This window comes from Leuciscus leuciscus (assembly GCF_965113295.1).
Source record: "Leuciscus leuciscus genome assembly, chromosome: 8".
Taxonomy (NCBI): Eukaryota; Metazoa; Chordata; class Actinopteri; order Cypriniformes; family Leuciscidae; genus Leuciscus; species Leuciscus leuciscus.
Genome location: NC_138732.1, coordinates 18984900 through 19006165, shown reverse-complemented (window position 1 = coordinate 19006165; position 21266 = coordinate 18984900). Strand labels below are relative to the sequence as shown.

At 35.4% G+C, this 21266-nt stretch overlaps 1 protein-coding gene across 2 annotated transcripts; it reads right to left on the bottom strand.

Annotated features, from left to right (window-relative positions):
* Nucleotides 1-4811: 4811 nt before the first annotated feature.
* slc24a6a (solute carrier family 24 member 6a) lies at nt 4812-21038 on the bottom strand. Of its 2 annotated transcripts, none has more exons than XM_082177909.1 (17): nt 20120-21038; nt 16433-16528; nt 13598-13674; nt 11721-11795; nt 11549-11633; nt 11365-11468; nt 11211-11285; nt 11103-11128; nt 10950-11003; nt 10637-10779; nt 10385-10551; nt 8773-9046; nt 7764-7930; nt 7525-7639; nt 7325-7437; nt 6691-6756; nt 4812-6590 (listed from the first exon to the last, which is right to left on the bottom strand). In XM_082177909.1, exons 1-17 carry the CDS (start codon nt 20283-20285, stop codon nt 6480-6482), a joined length of 1914 nt encoding a protein of 637 aa, XP_082034035.1. In that variant the 5' UTR covers nt 20286-21038; the 3' UTR covers nt 4812-6479. The 2 variants fall into 2 exon arrangements, with proteins under 2 accessions (XP_082034035.1, XP_082034036.1); XM_082177910.1 differs by having other exon boundaries at nt 10466-10551.
* Nucleotides 21039-21266: the final 228 nt, after the last annotated feature.

Below are 21266 nucleotides of genomic sequence, written 5' to 3'. Positions count from 1 at the left end.
GTCATAGACACAATTAAGAGTGTGCTGTCAATTCAGACAGAGCCTATCTCTGCTTGCACAGAAACCCTAACAAATGTTTACTCTTCACTATACCCATCAGTGACTGCTCTGACGCCTCAGATTCTTTATGTCTCATACCTGACATTGCATGACGCATTTTACACATTTCTTATTATTTTTAATCTGTAATTTTCTTTGATGTTTCATTGGTCACGATTTATATTAGGTGTCTTACATACAAATAGTAATAATGAATGGTAAGGTACAATAATTATTGTGTTCATGTATTGCAATACACTTTTGCTGCTATCGAGGTGGGATACGGGTAAGGTTAGGGACAGGTTTGGTTAAAGTTATAGGTTAAAGTGTGGGTTACGGTGTAAGGGGGAAGGGTACACCGTAATGCAGGAATTTTTTTTAATATAAAAACAATGTAAAAACATGTATGTACACAAAAGGTGCATGGTATCAAATGATTACAGTTTTTTTTATTCGCTTTGGTACTATTTTCACAAGTTAGGTGTACATTTTCAAAACTCTTAGTGCTAATATCACAACAGATCATCAAAAGTGCACTTTTTTCAAACATTTCATTATGTTTTCAATTGTGTTAGCACAATACACAAAATCTCAAAGTATCCTTTTCACAACACAAAATAAGTGTTTCATCTACATAGATGTTTCATTCACAGTATTGCCTTTCATAAAGCTCTTACTATCAAACTTTTGATTTGCATCTCTTCTTGTTCAGTTTACTACATTTGTCTATGATTTAATCCAACTGATCTTAATGGTTAATCAATGAATCAAATGGTACACCTATAGATTTCTATAGATATTGATTCTATATACAGTTTCTATAGAACTTGTTTGCAATTTCTGATATGGATACAAATGTAATGAATTATTTTTACATAAGTGATTTATAGATAATAACCACCATGATGTTCAAAGTGTGTGCACACGCATGTGTGTGTCTGTGTGTGTGTGAAAGAGAGAGAGAAAGATACAGAGAAATTTGCCATTTGTGAAAATACTGTAAAGCAGAATAGAGTATAAGGGAGAGGAAACCTTTGCATTCATCCTCGAGACTAGATTACTGTAATGCTTTATTAGCTGGTTGTCCTGCATCCTCAATAAACAAGCTACAGTTAGTCCAAAATGCAGCTGCTAGAGTTCTTAAAGTACTAGGTCACGAAAATATGATCATATAACACCAATTCTATCATCTCTACACTGGTGGTCTATTAAGTTCCGTATCAATTAAAGTATTACTATTGACCTATAAAGCCCTAAATGGTTTAGCTCCTGGGTATTTAACGGAACTTCTATCGCCCTACAATCCATCGCGCTCTTTAAGATCACTAAATTCGAGGCTTCTGGTCATTCCTAGGATATCTAAGTCCACTAAAGGAGGGAGGGCGTTTTCACATTTAGCTCCTAAACTCTGGAATGGCCTTCCTGATATTGTTCGAGGCTCAGACTCGCTGTCCCAGTTTAAAACTAGATTAAACCCAGCAAACACAGAACGTTGGCACAACGTAGCCAACCTTCTAACAACGTTTTAACAAAATGGCCAAAAGGTTGCTATAACTACGTTGTGTGGTGAAGGTTGTTAGAGCGTTGTCACAATGTTGACGTTAAACCACCGTTCAGGGCCACTGCTAAAGGTTGTGCCAACGGACAGTGTCTTGTCAACCACTGGACTACATATGTTATGGAAGTAAAATAATGTCAAATGTTTTTGAAATAAAAAGCCTGTTGAATTGCACTACTTGAAAAAAAATAGGCATTGCATTAACCATGCTTGCATTTTAATGCATTGTAGAGAAAGCTGATGACATGTAGAATACACAGGGAAAGTAACAATGAAGTTATTGAATGAAACATAAACACAGCTTTTGTGTGTTTATCATCTTTTCCGCATATACTGACACAGATAATCATTTTCATTTTATGAATGAATGTCTTCGTCAGCAACAAGCGCTTTTGCACCATCTGATGGTGAGGTCGACTAACAGCAGATGGAGAGTATGCTCGGCAATCTACTGCTTTTCCTGCAGTTCCTGGACGTCAATGTTGAATTTACTGTCGAATTTTAACCACTGAATTTGTGGAAGCGAATTTGCAAAGCGAAATAAAATAGACCGAAAATTGCCTGTTGAATATTATTTGTTTTGTTTTTTAAACAGTTTGAATATTTTGGAAGTGAAATATGAAAGGTGAATATGGATTATTGAATTTTTAATAATGAAAAGGTGTTTGAAATGTTTTTAATTGAAATATTCACAGCTTAAATATTCAACCATGTTGAATTTCAGCCCATAAAAATGTAAGCACTAAAAATACAATGCATTAAAATGCAAGCATGGTTAATGCAATGCCTATTTTTTTTCAAGTAGTGCAATTCAACAGGATTTTTATTTCAAAAACATTTGACATTATTCTACTTTCATAATATGTACTCGTCACTGCCCTGAAGCGCGAAAATCAGCCTTTTAAATTTCAACCGCCCGTTGGGCTCATTGTGTTGTCTCGTTCTTCATCGAGCTAGGATACGTAGCTAAATAAGATACGTAATTATTCAAACACAACCTACAACTTCCTTATCTGATGTTACATTTGTTTTGAACATCATCTGGTCAGGTATGACAAATATTTAACTTTATGCCAAAAGTATGAAGCCTAAATTACTTTAAAGATGAGTAATTGATTTCAGCGCGTAGCCTACTTGTTGCACGTTAATGCTTTTTCCTTTTTTTTTTTTGTGTGGAAACGCACAAAAAAAAGAAAAGTTTGTAACTGCTCGCACAACTGTTTATATTTTCCTTTGATTTGTCGTCTCATTCGTTTCTTGTATATATATATATATATATATATATATATATATATCTTTTTTTTTTTCTTTTTTTCTTCTTCTTCTCACAAATGTATGACTTTTGGAAGTGCAATTTGATTACCATATGCAGTTTTGATAAAGTTGAATTAGCTAACCTTCTATGTCATTTTTACTCTTCAAAGTGTACACTTGCAGGTGTTGATTATAATGAATTTACTGTTAGGCCCATAAATAATAATAAGGATAAACAATATTTTAAAAGTATGTAATTATATAACATGACTAATTAAAAATTGCATTGCTGTAACTTAACCTTCATCTGTAAAGGTCCACTACAGTATATTCAGTCAAATAGTCAAAATCATTTACTGTATTCATTGCCAGCAAACTCTGTTCTAGCACAGAACCTCATGGCTGTGCTTCATCACACCTTTTGATAAGACACTGGATAGATACTATTACAAACATTATGGATTCAATTACATAAGTTTAGGTTATGCACGTGTATTTTCTAATGTGGCATAGCCTGTATTACTGTAATTAATTCAGCAACAACTGTGATTTGTAATTTGATTTTTGAAAATGTACACCTTACTTGTGAAAATAGTACCAAAGCGGAAAAAAAACCCCTGTAATTTAAATGTTAGCTAAAGACACTTAATATGAAGTAGGACTGGAGAATTTGTTTATTTCTGGGATAATTCTGTTCTCAGTGACATCAAAGTTAGATACTGTCACATTCAATCCTTGTTACACATTCAAAGCAATCCACGAATACTCTCTTACACACCAGATGACGTGTGTACTGGGACATTGCTATTGGTTTCTCTTTTGCTGTATTTATCAAAGTGAAAGGTATATAATACGACACAAAGGTTTGGTGGCAAATGAACAAACAGCGTAGTGCGGTGATGGATTGTGTCGTCTCTGAGTTTCTGAAATTTCGGGTGAAAGTGTTAAACCGTAACATCTCTCATCTTCAATCGTCTTTGTGTCCAAAAACAGAAAGAAACAAAACAACAAGAACATAATAAAGAACAATTGTGTGTGTGTGTGTGTGTGTGTATACTTTGAAGAAAAGCCAGATTTGACATATCAGTAAACATTTATTATTAGTAGATTGATGAGAATGTTTCCTCAAAAACCAATTATTCTTATTAACTAAATGTGGTTTAATTAACAAAAAAAATTTTTTAACAAAAAAATAAAATAAAATCACTTTACATATATCAGTGCTCATGTTAGTTTGTTAAGTTAATAGCCTAATTGTCAAGGAAATACGCACTACCATTCAAAATTTTGGGGTCGAAATATTTTTTTTATGTTTTTGAAAAAGTCTCATGATCACTAAGGCTGCATTTATTTGATCAAAAAATACAGTAAACACAGTAATATTGTGAAATATTATCACAATTTGAAATAACAGTTTTCTATTTGAATATATTTGAAATTTTTATTTATTCCTGTGAATTGTCAGCATCATTACTCCAGTCGTTAGTGTCACATGATCCTTCAGAAATCATTCTAATATGCTGATTTGATGCTCAAGAAACATTTCTTAGTACTTTTGTGGAAGTTATGAAATAAAAATGAAATGGAATAAACGCTGAGGAATAAGAGTACAAATTTATATACAAAAACATTTTAATCTTACTGACCCTCTAGAACATAGTGAACAATATCGTACCTCATTAAATGTCTCTTGTTTTATTACGCTGGGCCTGTAAGTTAAAGGACAAGATAAAGCTTGCCTCAAGCATTTTAAAAGAAAATATATACAAATGTACTGATAAACGCACTTCTTAACATCTCAACACACTGCTAGATCACAGATATAAATGTTCTTATGATAAATGTTTATCCATTTTTGTTAACAGTTTCCATGAGACTATGCAACATTCTTCCATAAAAATGTAGTTCCCGTAATGCTTATAAATAAACTCTTAAGAACGAAGCATCTCTAGACTTGTTTTCAGAAAATGAAACTTTATTTCAAATGGGGAACAATGCAAATGACTCATTAGAGTGACGATCTTCGGTATTGCACAGACCTTGTTTTATTGCACTCAACAACATACAAATATCTTTAAGAATATAGACAGAACTGTAACAAATGGTGAGATAGTAATAATGAGCCATATCATCATTATGTGACGTTTAAAATGAAAATAAACAGGGAAGAACTGAACCTTAAACAGTGGCATAATGAGATGTTTACAGCAGTCAGGCTGTAACTTGTCATGTCAGTAACTATTTTATTCTCACATTAATTTAATTAACATACTTTTTATCATGAGTCGTAGGATGAAAATCTTCAGGACATTTAAGAAGAGAAATTAAATAATTTACAATTTTGCTCATTAGTACTAAGAGAACTGCAAACCACAAGCAAGAAAATATTGACTATTGGTACGGGACTTTTTAAGCAATACAAATTAAATACACAACATAACTGAAACATAAGCATGTTTAATCAGGATACAATGTCAAAGGTCAAAAATATCTGTACCAGAATTAACCAAATAAATTTCAGATCAAACAGTGGATGACTTTGATTGTTAATATATTATATTAATAATAATAATTCATTATCTGTTCCATAGACAGTATGCAATATATGATTTTATTGTTTATAAGATTATATTATATTATTGAATTCCAAACATTTTCATTTGGTGCAAAGACCAATTAAGGTCTGTTGTTTATTAAGGTGTCATTCATAGTGTGAAAATATATTTATTAAATTGTAAAGATCTGTGTATAAAGCAGTTATTTGTGAATAATGGCTACATTATAATTTTACAATTTAATTGATTGTTACTTTCTCATGTTCATAGTTCATGTTGCAGTGGGGCACAAAAGTAACTATTTCATTACAACATATCAAAATGTGCAACAGACACCTCTAAGTGACACTTTATATAAAACTCTGCATGTTTGGTATGTAAACACTTACCAAAGACAGGGGATGTTTTTGGTTAATCAGTAATACTATAACAACAGTCTTCCAAAGTACCAGAATATTTTCTTTTTTTAAGGAACAACACAAAAAGTGACGGACTGCTCTTAAATATACTAAAACAGGAAAATCCTCAAAACCACATTTTTTACAGAGCTAACATCAAAAATAAATAAGGCAAAGTAATGCAATAAATTGAGTGTACCTCTGTTACAAGAGTTAATAGAAATCTTTTTTTCAGTAGTAACACTTTTCCAATGTCAGTTTTTTTCTTCGCACCATGCTTGACTGTGATTACAAGATTTCAGAATAGAAATATGCAAAAGACGAGGTTAGAGGAAGTGTTCCGTGTGCTGTAAACATTTAACACTGCTTTATAAATTCATCACATCTTGTAATTGAAACTGATTTTTGTTCTCTTAAAGAAGCTCTGTATGTTAAGTAGAAATGTTTCAGAGGTACAGTATGCAGTACAGTCTCCTTGAGTTTGGCAGCACTGTCTAGCGGGTGATTGGCTTAAAGCCGTGTGTGGAACTCGACTGTTCTTAACGTACCAGAGCAGAGTCACGGTTCAAACCATGGCTGAAATAACCGCTACTAATAAGGCAGTGACTGGGGCTAAAATATGCTTATCTATGACTAGATCTATCCTACAGCTAAGCAAAACACGAATAGTGTGATCTAGAGTTTCTCAAAGCAGATGGCGCAGAGCAGGAAGATGACATAGAGGAACATAAGCCCAAGTCCTAACCTCCGGTCCAGCCTCCAGTGGTTCAGGTGCACGCTCAGTACCTGTGCAGACAGACAGAAAACAGACCATGCACATGCCATGAGACGAACATTACAAAATAATATGAGACGAGAGTTGTCAAATTCTCAATGATGAACTTACAGTAAGAAAAACAGAAGCGAGAAGGAGAATCACAGAGTACACCAGCCCCTTACTGTTAATGAAGACCTAGAGGAAGACCAGGAGAAACTGCTGTAAGAACACGGCACGCAGAACCAGGGTTATTAATATTAGTATTCTAAACATTTTCTGACCCAAGATCTTTATTTTGAAATTTGCTATTTTGTCAGTGTCAACTAAAACCTGATTTTTATTTTTTACTAATAAAAATGACAAAAGCACATCAAATAACTAAAACTTATTACACTAAAGTTAAAATAAAAAACGTAAATATAAAAGCTAAATCCAAAATATGCATGCATGCACATACAAAATTGTTTCTGTTTCATATGGCGAATTAAATCAAATAGAAAGGATAGAAATAGTCAATTAAAATTAGGGATGGAACAGAAGGAGTCTCAAGATTTTTCAAAGTTGTCTGAAAATATTTATTTGCTTTAAATATATTAACTTAATTTCATTATTAAAAAATATTTTATGATTATTTTATAATTATTATATAATAGTTTGTTTTACTTTAATTGAATTTAATTTTTGTGGATCCATCCAAAATAGTTTGAGAAAGAATGGCAATGCATCACAGACTAATTCCAAATTAAAAAAAATTAAAACTCACTATTGACCCATAATCAACCACTAGAGTGCGCAAAGCCCATGGGAAACCAAGACCCAGCAGAATGTCAAAGATGTTGCTGCCGATAGAGTTGGACACTGCCATGTCTCCCATACCTGCAGCACCAGACACATTCATTCATTCATTCATCGATAAAACTGAATATGTGGTCAAGAAAAGGAAGAGTGGGGTGATCTTAGCACCTTGACGGGCAACTATGAGACTAGCCATGCAGTCTGGGACACTAGTGCCTGCTGCTAGAAAGGTAATACCCATGACAACATCTGGAATGTCCAATGTAAAACTGATGATGGTGACCTGCAACAAAGATACTGTATGTTAAACAGAAATCCTAACAAGCCATTCTACATATTTTGAGACAAACAAACATTTCCACATGGTGTTTTTGCAGTGACAATGAGCACCGAAGGGCTGATCTCACCATCCACACCATGAGGTAGGAGAACACGGCAATCCAGAGTGTTGAGGCCACAAAGGTAACCATGAACCAGCGCTCCCAGCGCGGCAAAACACAGTTAGGGACAGTGTAGTACAGCAGGAAGCCTAAAGGCCATGCAAACAACCACTTCACTTGCTCCCAGCGCCCCTCTGTGGATAAAAGTACTTCAAATCATTACCATTGCATGCAAGGCTCCTTAACGCCACCTACAGGACAAAGGGAGTATCACATACATTCAAATGTCACAGAACAAAGACTGTCAATATAGACAATGATACTTGAATGAAACATTAATGATCTCTCTTTATTTTCCTTTCTTTTACTGAAACGTTTCAAAGGGATCCCTTTTGAGCTATTCAAATCGCATTTTCACCCTTCCTGCCATCTTCAGTAACATGTTCAATTGTTCAGCATTGATGGAGTTCATTTGATTGCAAGGCGCATCAGCCCCGAGAGATTTGAGAGCTCTCATCACTTTTCTGTAATCATAACACTAGTGTACAAATCTAAAATGCATGGTCCCATTATCTAGAAATGGCTCTTAGACTAATGGATTATGGTCCTTAATGGGCTAAAAATGAGGACCATTCTCCTAATCAGGATGTGGGGGGAAAAATTGAGACAGATGAACCACAATAAACTCAATGTGTTGTCCTTTTATTCTGAATAATCTGAATAATGTTTTAATTTAATGTTTTGGTATCATTTATAAACATACCCACTAGAGGTGCACCGCATGATTCAGTTTGTTTTTGATTCAGGGAGTCATAATCAAATTCTAAAAATGATTCTGGATTAATCAAATTTTTCAGCAACATCACAGAGTACTATAAGGATTCCACAAAAAGGCTTACTTGTTTCATATATAAAAAATATTCATGATGCAAATCATTGGTTGTTAAATTAATATTTATGTTACCTTTGTTAATTGTGGATCGATTGCGAATTGTTTAAGGAAAACATCTGTAATTCATCCTTAATATTCACTCACCTGGCACAGTAAGAGGTCTGAAGGGTTGTTCTTCATCTGCCTCTTCTTCTTCCTCTTCAGGCTGAGCATCCTCTATATCTGCTACACGTTCTAACTCCTCTCCTTGGCCCCTCTGTCTGGGTTCCTCCAGGGGTTGCGTTTCATTCTCAAGGGCCCCTCCATTCTCCAGACCCCAAGGAACCCCCTCCATGCCTGGACCATCTTGGCCGGCAATGTCCCCTGATGCGCTGCCACTGCTGTCTCCAGGGCTCCTGTTTCGAATTAGTCTCTGCCTCTGTGGAAGACAGGCAGAAGATGTGAGAGATGTACACTGTGCAGGGGAGACCCAAGATGAGAGCTATATACTTCTCAAGATGAGAAATGGCGAGGACAGTGTTGAAGAGTCAAGCTTGCAGAACACACCGCAAGACCAAAGTAAAGCGCAGCCCGTTGGGACCTCTTAAAGATGACATGCAAGAGCTGCAAGAGTCAAGCCAACAAGCAAGTCATGTAAACAACTGTAGATGGAATAAAGCTTTTGCCCAAACAAACAACAAAATGGTGGTTACATAAGATCTCCAGGGGTTTAAACAAAAATGGAAATCAGGAGTAGTGTCTGAAGATGCCTGAACCTATAGATAGAAATACTATTGCTGACATTTGAAGAGTATACAGGAAATGACAGCAGACTTTCTGAGGACTGGACCAGTCACCATCATACCTGTTGCAGATGGGTCGTGTTAAAGGACCCATAGGAAAGAGAAACCATAAATGAGATCTCTTTATTATTTCTCCAAGACAGCAATGACATTAAATGAGCTCAAATGGAAACTCCTGCTTCTCACTTTTTTCTACTGAAGAAAAAAAAAACAATTACATTTTTCTTACTAAATGTGAACAATCGTCTCATTTGTATCTATTTTAAACTCTCCTAAGGAATTTTTGCAGAAGCACTGATTTTTTTTTCTTAATCTATTTTTCTTATTTTGTTTTCCAATAGAACATAAGTGATATTATAATTTGAGATTAAACACTGTCTAAGATAATAAGACTTTATAAGAATATGTATTGAATTAAAAAAAATTCTTATCTCAAATGCAATATTTTCTGACTGAACCTTTTGATTTATGCTTAAAACAAGAAAACTTAAAAGATTGAGAAAACTAATTTTAGAGAAAACTAAAAAAGATACACACTATATACACTGTCAGTATGATGATTTTTTTTCAAAGAAAGTCATTCTTTTATTTAGCAAAGATGCATAAAAATTTGGATTGATCAAAAGTATCAGTAAAGAAATGTATAATGTTACAAAAGATTTGATCTATTTTTATCTGTTTCAAATAAATGTTGTTCTTTTGAAATTTCTATTCATCCAAAAATCCAGAAAAAAACTTAAACTATAATTTTTTTTGTTTTCTCATCTTTACTGGAAAACAAGACAAAATATTTTTTTGCAGCCACCTTTTGAGATAAATTTGATACACAAATAAAATATACATTAGAACTCTCTTTATTGCTTCCTTTAATCCATACATGAAATTAGCCTGATAATATATATTCTTGGTTGCGCAACTGAGGTGCTGCTGTCCCATCCAGACATGCAAAAAGCGAGCAAGCATCCAGCCAGTACCTCAGTGATGAGCATGCGTCCGGCCATGCTGAGGCGAGTGCGGGGGGAGAAGTGGGGCGTGATCATGACACGGAGGCTTGCCTCTGAGAAAGAGAACTGGTGAGGGTGTAGACTCATCAACTCATCCACCATCACCACCGGGGAGTCCTGGCCACCCGCATCCTGACCTGAGAGAAAGAGAGACGTGGTACTATATAATGCACAACCTCTCAGTATGATCCACACAGCTCCACCCACCACCCACACACACACCTTTCTTCAAGAGGATCATGGAGGTGTCACAGTGGGGGCTTGCCTCTCCTACCGAAACATCTCTGCACAGACTGCTCACCAAACACGGATGACCTGGGATCCCAAACCTCTGCTCCACCCAGCCCAAAATCTGACTGTTAAACCTTGAAATGGACACACACAATCTAATATTATATATTGTGGAAATTATGCACTGACCAAAAATATAAATAAGTTAAATAAATACATATTACATACATATTTACAATAATATTATAGATTATAGATTTGACTATTATATTTTGACTGGTAAGTAAAAATGTTAAATACTCACTTCATGATAAGGATGTAAACTCCATACATTGATATGAGGATTATAGTCTCCCACCTACAACAGTGATGTTTATGATAACGCTATAAGCTCTGGTTCACTTAAATGTCAATGAAGATTTTTACTCCTTCTTTATAATGAATTTGGCACACTTACCAGATTACTTTGTCATCATATATGATCTGAAATACACAACAGTAAATACATAAATGTCCTTATTTAAGTGACTACAAAACACAGACAGATAACTATAGTGCTGCTTACCAGAATCAAGGCCAACACAGAGAGGATGTAGAAGGTGGAGTCGCGGAAGAGCGGCCACCAGGTCAGAATGATGGTCTGTGAAGCAGGAATAGCGAAACGTCAGAAGAAACAAACAAAGTTTTATATTTAATATATTAAAACAAGCATAATCTACCTGTCCAGAAAATATTCCACAAACTCCGATGATGACCAGGATGTTGAAGACCGCCGATCCCACAATAGTTCCCACCCCCAGGTCTCCCTTGGTGATGAACACACCTGATATGAAGAGACAACTGCTTATTGACAACTTATTTACAGTAACAACACATTGCAAAAAAACACTGACTGATACTGACCGATCAAAGATGTGAAAAGCTCGGGAGCGGAGCTGCCTGCTGCCATGAAGGTGGCACCTGCAACATCCTCACTGAGGTGCAGATTCTGAAAATACAAACCCCAGCTCAGATTATGGTCTGCTATTACACAGAAACATTGAGATTCCTGTTAGTAGAAACAAACTACACTCACCGCACTGATTTTTTCCAGAGAGGGGACAAAGTAGACATCGCAGACAATAGCAAGGGCATAGAACATATAAACTGCCTGTGGTCACAACAGCACACAGAAGACAGGTCAGCAGAGATCCATTACTTAACCTTCACAAACACAGTGTTACTGTATCAAAGACTGTACTGCATGAAGTCTTTCATTTTTTGTTATTTCATTATTTAGAATCTTGCAATGCATCATTATTGCAAACAAGTCAAATCACAAACTAGAATTCAAGTCAAATTTAAAACTTAAAAAAAAAGTTAAACTTAAGTAAAAAAAAAAGAAGAAAAAAAGGAAATTAACAGGTTATATCAGTTATATTATATCGGTGACACTTTACAAATACGGTCTCATTTGTTAACCTTACTTAAAGGGATAGTTCACTTTGAAATAAATTTTTGGCATGTTTTAGCTTACCTCAAGGGCATCCAAGATGTAGGTGTCTTTTTTTTCCGCAGTAGTTTCAATTTTGATATTTTTAGGTCAAACCGTTCTTGTCTGTCAGTCATATAATGCAGGTCTATGGTCACTGTCTCAAAGAGCATGCACAGAGTCCAAATTAAAACAATTCCCCATCGTCCAAATTAAACAATTCCCCATCGTAAGTACACATTGATGGCCTAAGACACGAAACGAGCGGTTTGTGTGAGAAAACGAACAGTATTTATATCGTTTTTACCTCTTATACACAGCCATGTCCGAGTGATCTGAACTGACGTGTACGCAGACTGCTGCATAGATATATACACTAGATGTCGCCTTAAAGACATTCGTTCCAATGAACTGCCGTAGACAAGGCGACATCTAGTGTATATATCTATGCACCAGTCTGCGCACACGTCAGATCAGATCACTTCGACATGGCTGTGTATAAGAGGTAAAAACGATATAAATACTGTTCGTTTTCTCACACAAACCGCTCGTTTCGTGTCTTAGGCCATCAATGTGTACTTACGATGGGGGATTGTTTAATTTGGACTCTGTGCATGCTCTTTGAGATAATGACCATCGACCTGCATTATATGACTGACAGACAAGAACGGTTTGACCTAAAAATATCAAAATTGAAACTACTGCGGAAAAAAAGACACCTACATCTTGGATGCCCTTGAGGTAAGCTAAAACATACCAAAAATGTATTTCAAAGTGAACTATCCCTTTAATGCATTAACTAACAATGAGCAATATATTTTTACAGCATTTATTAACCTTTGTTGATGTTAGTTTAGTTAATGCATGTGAACTAACATGAACATGAGATTTGTAATAATGTTAACGGTATGTATTACTGTATTAAATGTATTAGTAAATGTTGAAATTAACATTAAGTTTAATAAATGATGCAGAAGCATTGGTCATAGTTCATGTTAATTACTGCAATGTTTAATGTTAAAATATAAAATCCTTATTTGAAAGCATTATCACTATTTGGATTTATAAATGTAATTCGTTCCTGTGATGGCAAAGCTGAATTTTCAACATTACTCCAGTCTTCAGTGTCACATGATCCTTCAGAAATCATTATAATATACTGATTTGCAGCTCAAGAAAAAATTCTTAGCAATGTTGAAAACAGCCGCTTAATATTTTTGCACATATATTTTCAGGATTTTTTGATTAATAGAACATTCAAAAGAACAGCATTTATTTGAAACAGAAATCTTTTGTAACATTATAAATTGCTTTACAGTCACATTTGATCAATGTAATGCTGAATAAAAGTATTAATGTATTTTTTTTATAAAAACATACTGACCCTAAACTTTTGAACAGTAGTGTACTTTGCCTGATTCGGTCAATCATTGTACCAAACAGTTCTCTGTATATTTATCACTGGACTGTGGCATACTTACACAAAACACATGCAGTAGAATTGCCCCATGCCTCCTCTGTCCCTTAGTGAAGATGTCCTCTGGAAATTCATGGATAGCTGGGTGGAAAAGTGAATTTTTTTTAAATGGAGATGGGGTTAAAAGACCATTAGGAATACAGTATACAGTAGCACAGAGAAACTATGCAATCCATAAAGCAAGGCTTACAATATTCTGAAACCCCTTCATTCACTAATCTTGACAGCTCTGGTCTGAACTGAAATGGATGCTAATCACATTTAGCACACATTTAACGTTTACATTAAAGGTCACATATAAAGGTTTTGCATCTGAGAGCGCACACTGGCTATGAACCTTATTCTGGGTTAGTAAAAGTTTATTTTGGCCCTAAAAATTGTGACTGATAAGGGAATATCTATCCACGCATATTCAGATGTATATATAGTATTTTAAATGGGGGAAAAAACTAAAACAAAAGAAGGCCAAGAAAATTTTATTTAATCTGTGAAAACACTAACCTATCTAGTGCTGTGCTTTCTCACTTCATTGATGCACTGTAGCCTTTATCAAGAGAATGTTCTGCTTTTAACTTAATGTTGTTAAGAAGCTTTTGTCAATTGTAACTAAGTGGCAATTGAACTGACCAGCCTTTAAGCTAATCTGTAATAGTGCAGAGAGGCCGGGAAGAGAAGGCCTAGTTAAATCAGAGGACTGGTAATACTTTAGCCCACAGCTTCTTGAGATGCAATCAGCGTGAAGACTGTTCTTGCTCTGACTGCCTTGAAGAGGCCAGCTGTCTAATAAACAGCCATGAAATAAAGAGACGAGGGAGGAAATCACACCCCTTTAAATGCACAGAATAATAACAATCAGAGCTTTTAAGTTTTTAAACTTCTCACTTTTTTTATATAACGTACAAACTTTGCATCTAATTTGCTACATGTATCAATTATTTTAAGTGCCATTTCACTAGATAATAATGCCAAATGTAATGGGGAATATGTCTTGATTATTCTGAGCAATAATATCAAATCTGTTATCGCAATGGATACTGTAGCTGGAACCAACAGCTGCTCAGTTACATCTAAGATTAAATTTACTAAGTACTCCCTTATTGAATTTCATAAATCAGAAGGATTTATGAATAATTGAAGGGGTGTAATGATTTTAAAGCATTACATTTTATTACATTTGTCCTCTAAAAGTGATCTGCTCAGCCTACACTACCACTGATACATTAGTTAGCTGTTTTTAAATATTTATAAGCCTCGCAAACAACTTTCACCAAATAGTAATGACATATAAGCAAGAATAATAATATATACAGATTAATTATTAAATGTCATCAAAAATGAAATAACTTTTATATAATCCATTTGTGATGTGTGAACAATGCAAGCAAATAATCATTAGCAAAACAGTGTTTTTTTATGTTATTAAAGTGAATTATATTCAGTGAATGAAACACCTTGGGATAGTTCACCCTAAAATGAAAATTAAGTCATAATTTACTCACCCTGGGGTTGTTCTAATGCCGTATACCCTTCTTTCTTTTTTAGGATAACAAAAGGAGAATAAAATAAAATGACCACTTGCGCTCGTCCATATAATGACAGTGAATAACCAGTGAATTTTTTTACAGAATGGTCCCATGCTACACGTGCCATATATTACATGTATTGCTAAATGTAATACAACTCCTAGAAATCCCCAAAAAGTATCTGTGTACTTTCTTCACCGAGTTAAATATCTCAGCTGTTAGATTACAGTCAGAATGACAGGATGTGAACGCGATAGCTTGTTTTTACAACAAACAGAACAGATATATTCACCTCAGAGAAGAAAGTACATGGATTGTATTTTATGTCGCATTTTTATTAATCAACTCGGAGTGAACGGCACCGCTAATAGAGTGTCATGAATGCGTGCCCTGCACCGAACAAGGTCAGGATTTTCGTTAGATACTACATTAAATTTCGTTTTGTTTTTCAACAAACCCTACCATATACCCCCTAGAACACTTGGAATATACGGCACGTGTTGCATGGGACCATTCTGACATGCTTCAGCATCCAATTTCTTTAAAAAAATTATTTTAAAGCTTGATGCTGGTCGCTATTTACTGCCATTATATGGACTATATGGACTGATAGCGGGAATTTAAAAAATATATAATTTCTGCTTTTGTGGTCTGAAAATAAAAGAAAGGCATACTGCATTAGGACAACACCAGGGTGAGTAAATGATGACTTCATTTTCATTTTAAGGTGAACTATTCCTTTAAATGACAGAAATGTAATTCATGACACTGACTACAGTATCATGAATAAAAGAAGGTTCATCCCCGTGCAAGGATCCATTAAGGGTTGTGGGACATCAGAACTGTCACAAGCTTTAATACCCGAAGCACTGCACATTTATTTGGTGGGAAAAAAACACTCACAATCTCGTTTCTAAAGATGAGATCAATAAATTAAAAATCAAGTGTAAAAACAAATAATCAAGTGAGTGGGAAATGAAAAAAGGACAGAAATGGAAAAGGCGAAACCTCTGTCGATGAGTGATTTGTGGAGTTGATTGAAGGAAATAAAGGGCATATGACGAATCTCTCTAAAGTGGCACACTTTGAATGCTTAAAACAGACTATCATCTGTTCTGAAATTAGGGATTCTGTTGCTTAGTAACACAAGCCTCAAAGGGGACTTGACTATGAAGAGGGCACCTGTCTGCATCAGTTCACAGAATGAGGAGGCAGGGGGAAAGATAGCGAGATATGGACGGATGTGATACAGAAAGACAGGTGAATAAAGAGAGAGAGAGAGAGAGAGAGAGAGAACTGCTCAGGCTTTCACTCACCAGCTCTGGGTGTGCTTGATGTCTGGTTCTCCTTGATGATTTGCTGGGTTAGTTTACGCCCGGCCCAGGTCAGGTCTGAATCCTCTTTGGAATGGGCTGTAAAAATGCATAACACATACCTTTATCTTTTTTGCTTATACAGTTTAATTGCTCCAAGATGTCCTTTTTTATGAAAGCCATTGCAATTGCACAAAATTAGCTTTTTAAGACAATATATATACACTAAAGATACAGTGCAGGGTGCAAAAGTCTAGTAAAAATGCTTCTATTCTGCATTCTATTCTAATTTAATATTTTTTTTCAGGCTTTTGGACAGGCTATATCTAACTTAAACTCCAACTTATTTAAAAATAGGCAAAAGATTGAGGCAATCAGAATGCTTCCTCCCATCCTCTAAAGTTCCCATGGAAACCTGATCCAAAAGCAGTGATTAATGTGTGGTGTGGAACTGGATTTGAGCCCAGAGAGGGTGTGGTTTACTCAAGAACCAAATGACAAAGATAGTTCTCATTTGCATATGCAAACTAATCAGTTCCAAATATAACTGCAATAGGTTAAATGCCAGCATATGAAAATATGTACACAATATTAAGACTTTGGCACAGTAGTGATTCCAGAGAGCATGATTTACACATAACAGAAACCTATATATTTGAAAATTACTTTTTCATAATTAGATTTTTTTTTTCAATTATGAATTTACTGTTAACTTTTTAAAGTCATCCCCAAATTTTGAATGGTCAAGATGTTAACATCTACTTCATCTAGTAGGCTATATAGTTTCTCTAGTTTTTGACATGTCTATAGATCCACATCTAAACATTCATTGTGACTGACATGGTAATGTTCCAGTCTATTATCAAAGTGAAGATTCAGTTACTAAAATAAAATCACTCTTTCATTCAGCTGTACATTTCAAGGGCACTTTTTAGGACCTGCTTAACATTCAGACTCAGCCTCCCAGAGGAACTCATTACTCACACGCAGACAAAGCTGGAAAAGTTAGAGGCACTGTGAAAAGATCAGATGATAAGCAACACAGAAGAATGACGACACAGAAGCAGGTCACATTATACATTTTCCCCATCAATGTCAGCATCTGTTTGTGCTTTTCAACTGTCACCGCTGGTACAACTCATGGGGAAGTTGACATATCCTGAGGTGTAGCAAGCAAGCAAGCAAGCAAATTTTATTTATATAGCACTTTTACAGACAAGTCAATGCAGTTCAAAGTGCTTTACAGTAAAAAAAAATACAAGTAAATACAAGTATACAAAAAGTACAAGTTAAAAAAAACAACAACAAAAAAAACAGTATGAAAATGTATTAAAATGAAGAAAAGAAGAAGAAGAAGAGATTATAGGATTTATAGGAAGGCCAGACTAAAGAGATATGTTTTTAATTTAGACTTAAAACTATTTATATTTCTAGCACGTCTTACTTCTTCTGGAAGATTGTTCCAGAGGCGAGGAGCGTAGCGCTAAAAGCAGCATCACCAAATGTTTTAGTTCTGCTGTGTGGTACTGTTAAAAGTAAAGAGTCCGATGATCTGAGAGTCCTTATAGGTTCATATACTATAAGCATTTTTAAAAGATAATCTGGAGCAAGTCCATGCAGTGCTTTATAAACTAATAAAAGGTTTTTCAAATCAATACGAAAACTAACAGGTAACCAATGTAATGATTTTAGTATAGGTGTAATGTGTTCTCTCTTCTTGGTCTTTGTCATTACTCGAGCAGCTGAGTTTTGTATTAATTGTAGTTTATTAATTGTAGTCTTTGGTAGACCAGAAAGGAGGGCATTACATTATAGCATGTGTAACATGCTATATTCTCAATAATAAACAGCTTTCTCTCAAACTTTTTTATGATATCCAGCTTTTATCAGATCATTGTCAGTCGATTAATTGTGAGTACTTTAAAAAAACATATTTTTTATCACTTTTGTCAGAACACAGTAACCAGGCAAAATGGTGATTCAAAATGGCCAAAAATCAAAGGAAATGATAACCTGTTAAAGCACATGGACATGTTATGCATCAACTAATTGTCCTTGTCTTAAAAAGATAGTTCACCTAAAAATGAAAATTCTGCCATCATTTACTCACCCTCATGTCATTTCAAACCTGTATGACTTACTTTATTCTATGGTACCTAATAGAAAATATTTTGAAGAATGTTGGGGTCCAAACAATTTTGGACCCTACTGACTGTGAATTGTGTAAATAAAATGAATAATAATTAAGGGTAGCATCAGTTCTGGCAGGTCACGTTAACTCGCATCAGCTGACTATCAGCTGATCTGAGTCTTCCTAGGATATGATGCCTATCACTGTATACATATATAAGCTCCTTCAGTATTATCAGCAGCTATCGCGTTTCTCAGGAGCCAATTACCCTCCTCCATCCCCAGCTCCTCCTCTCGTCCAGTCAGGATTTGGCATTCTGATTGCCCTTCGAATCAGAATAAATTCTCAAATTATGTTGCACTTTAAAATCTTGAATTGGATTCGGCATTCTGATTGCCCTTTGAATCAGAATAAATTCTCAAATTATGTTGTACTTTAAAATCTTGAATTAATGATATCCGCAATACATTCATGTTGGTTCTGTTCGGTTTACCCTAAGGGGGGTTATTGCTGCTCTCCCTGCTCTTATCCATGCTAGGCTGCATGGATGCTCAGTGAGTTCTTGCCCAGAAAAGAACCATACCGCCAATCCTAACTGTATGCTAATTGTCAATCTTCTTTTGACGATAGTGGTCCTGACAGAAATAATAATAAAAACATTGATACATTTTTCAAAATACCTTCATTTGGGTACAAGGTTCGAAACAAAATGAAAACTTTAATACATATGTAAACATTTGGTTCCTATACCACTATATTCTGTCATATTCATTTAATTGTCATAAAACAGCCGTTTAAAGTTTTGATCTGCTCCATATAAGCACCTAAATTTCAACGGAAAGTTGGTATCCTCTAAAAATGGAATGTGATTAAATGGACACAGCTGGACTGATCTTCTCTGATGTCTGAAGAACTTCTAAACCCCTGCTGATTCAACCCTTCAACCTCTGACGATGAGTGATAGTGAAGGCCCAATACACAGGTGTGATGTGCAGGTAACAATGCTCGAGAGGTCACTGTGAAATACGTCAGGCTGAAGCAGCTGTCCAAGTGATGCCCTTTAGAGAAAGGCAATTATGTGCCTGCCGTGGTCTGCCACCCCTGCAGTTCAGTTATTCCCTGCTGCTCTCTTCCTCCCCAACTCCTTTTGGGGTTTAACTGTCACATCACTTGATGTATGCCAGAAATAATAGGTCTACATATTTCTGAGAACCTCTTGAACATTTTGTTTTTAATTTAGGGTGGATTATTTATGGCAGTCTCACACTCCCACAATTCTCACCCAGTTCTTCATTCCTTGTGGGTCCAATTATTGGATTTGACCATTATAGCTGCATAATATGGTTGATTCACAGCCACATTGCATCACAGAAACACATTATGACAGAAACTTGTTAATGAATCATGCTCCACATCTCCAAGACAATGAAATATAGCCTACTCAATTGTGTGTGCGTGTATGAATAAGATAAGGTTATACGGGAAATACGCACAAACCAAACATTTAACAAAATATCATTATTAGCAGCGGAAAGATTTGTGTTAATGAATAAACGCACCTGTTACATGAAGAATTTGAGCGAAGCAGGTGATGGCGATGAGCCCGACAGCACATATGAAGAGCCGATAGAAGAGCCGCTGCCGTCTCGATATCAACACCGCCTTCATCCCTCCACCACACCTCTCAAAACATGTCCACACAAGAGAGAAGCCCTCTTCTTTCATTCACACCACCTATATTGGCCTTTCTTTTCAACATACGGCGGGCTAGCTTGCTTAAATGCAGCCATACGTTTGTCGCCCTAGCATCCTACCGCTTCCATAGACACATCTTTCACTTACCGATATTTGCCCCTTTCGGATGTTTAGTAATATAACGAAACAGCGAAAATATCTTAAGCTGTCATTGAGCAAGAAAAAAAAAAATGTTTTCACGTATTGTCTCAGCTTATAAACATTCTTATCACATCCACCTCCATCTCTCTTTCTCGCTCTCTCCTCCCTCCACACACACGGCGCTCGACTCCGTCACCGAGGGTGTTTCCCAGACTCACAACTAACTGCGCCCTCATGCAGGGTTCACAAGAAGAACAACACCGTTGTCCAGCCAATATTCAGCTCTCGAGTGTTTTGAGACTAGGTTTACTGTCCTCACAAAGTATTGGGGTTACTTTCAGCGAATAGGGTACAAAATAGGCCCAGAAACTTTTTGAAAAACAAGTATTTTTTTTCCCTTTTTAACCACAGGGGGTCGAACTACATAACTAGTATCTCTGATTGGAGTGGTTTTGCAATTTTCTGCCTTGTATTCAATCAGCATTAAATTCATATTAAACTTACATTAAAAAAATTAAAAAAAATTAAGCATGGGTTTAAGTAGTAGCTCAGTTGAGGCTAAATTTGGTACCATTTCACCCAGCAGGGACTTGCAAGTCTGGGATGAAATAATGGTTTGAACTTTGAACTTGATTAATTTATAGGAAATATAAATTTCAGTAAAATATTTGTTTTCTAACAATAATGTTGGTACAGTTTTGAAGCAGGGTTGCCTTGGATAAATAATTATGAATATCTCCATTGCAAAAAATTAAAACCAAATGGTATTTATTTTAAAGGAAAGATAACAAGCCCATGGAAAGATAATATATATATATATATATATATATATATATATATAAACATTAAACTTAAGGTAAACAATATTCA